Source organism: Macrobrachium nipponense, chromosome 31 (assembly GCF_015104395.2).
Source record: "Macrobrachium nipponense isolate FS-2020 chromosome 31, ASM1510439v2, whole genome shotgun sequence".
In the NCBI taxonomy this organism is placed as follows: domain Eukaryota; kingdom Metazoa; phylum Arthropoda; class Malacostraca; order Decapoda; family Palaemonidae; genus Macrobrachium; species Macrobrachium nipponense.
In genome coordinates this window covers 7063922-7067992 of record NC_061093.1, presented here as the reverse complement: position 1 = coordinate 7067992, position 4071 = coordinate 7063922, and the positions used below count along the sequence as shown (strand labels likewise).

Here is a 4071-nt window from a genome sequence, read left to right as displayed (position 1 = left end):
CCAAACACCTCCTGATGAATTTCAAAAGTTCTCATAAAAATGATGCAAATACAAGTTTTTTTTTTTTTTTTTTTTTACTTAATCGGCTCCACTCAAATTAGCGTTGAGGTATTGCCAGGTATTCTGGTTTTCGTTTTCGGCGTGTAAAGAGATAACGGTTATCTGATATCTATTCTGATAACGGTCCCAAACACCTTAATGGTTAACAGAAGAGAATGTATCAGGTCTTTTTTTAAGAAGCAGAATCTTCTAAGCAAAAGTTCATTAATTTACTTCGATCGTGTCAGCTGGTCTCTCGCAGATCATTTACCTGACACATTGACCACTTGCCGGCAAACACTCAATATTCGATTCTCGCTCTCGCCCGACCCTTAAGTCTTTCTCTGCTTTTCTCTATCATTATTTGACGTATTACTTCATTCACTTATCAACAGAAGTTTACAAAGAGGAAGGGGAGAAGGAGGAAAGGCGAACACGAGATAGAGAGGAGAGAGAAAGACAATTTTGTGATCTGGGTAATTTCGCATGAAGCAACTTCATGTTTTACATTTATATTTTTCCTCGTCACATGGCTGTAGTTATTTCCTTAACCCAGATTATTATAATTTCGTATTTTATCTCAAACTTCATTTTTTTTAATGTCACAAGATGTTGCTCTCATTAATCTTTGATAAATTGCAAAAAGCCATCAGCAGAATTAGAGACCAAAAATAATGATAATGACACTCAGAGGGTCTCTCTCTCTCTCTCTCTCTCTCTCTCTCTCTCTCTCTCTCTCTCTCTCTCTCTCTCTCTCTCTCTCTCTCTCTCTCTCTCCACTTATCATACTGTTACAGAAAACAATCCATTTGCCGTCTAAAGTGATTTTTTTTTTTTTTTTTTTGTATGTGTGTGTGAGTGTGTATGTGCATTTGGGCGCGTTTGAATCTTTGTCGCTTGGTCATGTAGATGAAAGCTGAAATCCAAATTAATGTCTGGGCGCTCGGTAGATAAGGCTGGCTAGCAACTTGCTTTCGTTGACAAACAAGTTGAATTAGACAGACATAATCACATCAATAAATCTAGAGGACTATTAATTCAAACAGCTCCTTGAAACACTTTCAGGTAGTCTTGTCAGGTATCCAGATTCTAGAACAAGGGAAGGTAAACAGAGGGTATCTGTTTCTGCTTTATAACTCCTCTCTCTCTCTCTCTCTCTCTCTCTCTCTCTCTCTCTCTCTCTCTCTTCTACTAGTTTTTGTCATAACTGGATAAAGTGACATAAAATGCAAGTAAACAGCCTCTCTCTCTCTCTCTACTAATAGCTTTTGTCTTCATTGAAAAGAGTGAAATAAAAGGTTTGTAAATTGCCTCTCTCTCTGTGTCTCTCTCTCTTTCTCTCTCTCTCTATCTCTCTCTCTCTCTATCTCTCTCTCTCTCTATCTCTCTCTCTCTCTCTCGCTTAAAATGTTGTAATAATTTAATTGCTAAAAAATTAAAGCAAACTGCCTTTGTTAAGCTCTCGTCTCTACCTAACCATTCAAGTATTGACGTAATCATTTGTAATGAAACAATATCAGGGAAACAAACCACCTTTGTATCTGCATTATGCCCTTATTTCTCTCTCTCTCTCTCTCTCTCTCTCTCTCTCTCTCTCTCTGTCCGTGTTTATATTTTTTTATTCAATGTAAATATTGACCATTCCTTGCAATGCCGCTTAAGATTCATACAGCCGCGTTTATCTGATGGCTCGAGGTAGCTCAGGCTCGCGGCCGTTATAGAAAAAGAAGCATTCTTCTGCTCGAAGGGCCAAGGGCACGAGCCAGTATTGTGGCATTTTTTGATTCCCTTCTCTAATAGATGCCCAGTATATAAACGAGGAGACGCTCAATGCATATCGTCAGTCGCTCCGTTAGTCCTCCTCCATCATGAAGCACGTTAGTGTCTCACTGAAACTTTGTTCCCGTCGTTTATTCTGGATAATCTGAATCCTTCCCTTACTCTTAGATGTTCGCCAGATTTGACCAGTATTGTCCTGTCTTACAGGTTGGAACTTTTAGTCCAAGAAACTTTCAAGATGAAAATCTGAAAGTGGAACTGCTGCTGATCTATGAGAAAGAAGGTGGCTTCTGTTAAGGACATAAAGTTTCATGTAATAATTTTAATGACCATTTTGTGTTAATACCTCTTACAACAACTTTTTACATTCCTGCAGGTCATTCTTGCAGTGTTCGTCGCCGCAGCGTTTGCTGCCCCTCAGTCAACCAGATACGAAGCCCCTGCTGCTTCTTCGACCAGAGCCGACTCAGGAGAACGCGTGGCCATTCTGAGGGACGAGAGAATCATGGAGGAAGACGGAAGATTCAACGTCGAATTCGAGGCCGAAAACGGAATCCACTTCGCCAAGGCTGGCTCACCTGACGCAGCAAATGGGGCAGTCATCCAGGCTGGCCAGTACTCGTGAGTATAGCTTTATTCTCTCATTTTACGGTAATGGGCAGTGGTTATTTCCATGATAACGATAGATAACAATAATACATGTCACAAAGTCACCACAAAAAAAGACTGCTTTCTCATGATTCCAATTTTCGATAACTGCAGATACACTGCTCCCGACGGCACTCCTGTCCTGGTCAAGTTCGTAGCCAACGAAAACGGCTTCCAGCCCGAGTCCAACCTTCTGCCAGTGGCTCCCGAATTCCCCCACCCGATCCCTCAGTTCGTCCTCGACCAGATCGCCTTCGCCGCTGAGGAAGACGCCCGACGGGCTCGCGAAGGATCCTTTGAAACTAGGGATTCCATCCGTACCCCATCCAGGACCTACGGAAGTCCCCAGTGATCATCCAGATGAAGAAAACAGACTGTCTATCAATGCCGAAAATCTAGTTGTTATTTATATTTATTCGTAACGTAAGCAATAAAGCACATCAGACGAAGATCCACGTTTTTTTAAAAATAAATCCCCATATCGTCAGGCTACTGGGCACCTGCATTCCCTCTTAAACACATGAGTCCTTTTTATAATTTCTTCATTCTTTTCAAGGTCCTTATCATACGATAAGAAAAGGGTAAAATCTCTCTCTCTCTCTCTCTCTCTCTCTCTCTCTCTCTCTCTCTCTCTCTCTCTCTCTCTCTCATTTCAAACGTCAAATCCCCGTTCATTATGTGAACAACTAATAGTCATCTACCAATTCTATTTGGTGTGTACTGTGTACTATAATTATTTTGATAACATGTGTTCGTTGCAACAAGACGCGGTCATGTACGTTCGACTTTGATATCAAATATATGAATCTGTTATCCTATAAGTAAATGGATGTTGTATATATATTTTTTTAACTATGGCATATAGAATAACCATTATAAAATTTAAGTTAAGTTTTGATTTGATTTGACTCTCTCTCTCTCTCTCTCTCTCTCTCTCTCTCTCTCTCTCTCTCACTCTCTCTCTCTCTCTCTCTCTCTCTCTCTCTGTATGAAGGAAATATGCAATACGATAGAGACCCCTTATGAATGAACAACATTCTCATTGGAGTTATCATCTTATCTCTCCCTTGGTAATATTGTGAAGTACGAATTACGTTATTTGCCTAATAAGGTTCTCCCTTCTTAAGTAAATCTTATTTTCTCAATAAAGTATAGACCAAAATTATATGAGCCCCTTGAATTCCTAATAAGGCACTGCATAATATGTGTTAACTTTTGCATTTACCAGAAGTTATTCAAATACTGCATTTACCCCTGAATCAAAGCGGCCATCCTGTCTGACTTGACAAATTTCCTGTGGGCTTTCTTCACGTTCCTTAATTCTAGTAGACTACTTATTCACTCTTCCCCTGATACTCTACTCTTCACAACTATTCCTTGTCCTATTGCTCCAACTTCGTTCACTTACAAAATAATGGTAATGCACAAAAAAAGCCTTTTCTCATTATTCCTAGCTTAGGTTTGGCTTGGTATGTAGCTATTAGTAATGGATTTGCTATCTTGTGCCCAAAGCCCATCTGACTGTTGGATAATATCAAAAATACTTCACAAATGTTTATCTGAAAAAACTCCTCCAGACAATTTTTTTTTTTCAGGCAAGATATC

The 4071-nt window shown here is 39.7% G+C and overlaps 1 protein-coding gene across 1 annotated transcript; it reads left to right on the top strand.

Moving 5' to 3' along the window:
• Positions 1–1773: 1773 nt before the first annotated feature.
• On the top strand, positions 1774–2915 carry LOC135206426 (cuticle protein AMP1A-like). The gene is made up of 3 exons (XM_064237805.1): positions 1774–1916; positions 2195–2439; positions 2581–2915. The coding sequence occupies exons 1-3, from the start codon at positions 1908–1910 to the stop codon at positions 2816–2818; spliced, it is 492 nt and encodes a 163-aa protein (XP_064093875.1). The 5' UTR covers positions 1774–1907; the 3' UTR covers positions 2819–2915.
• Positions 2916–4071: the final 1156 nt, after the last annotated feature.

Coding starts and splice junctions, on each gene's coding strand:
- LOC135206426 (XM_064237805.1), top strand. Junction 2,440..2,580: donor ATCCAGGCTGGCCAGTACTC/GTGAGTATAGCT, acceptor CGATAACTGCAG/ATACACTGCTCCCGACGGCA.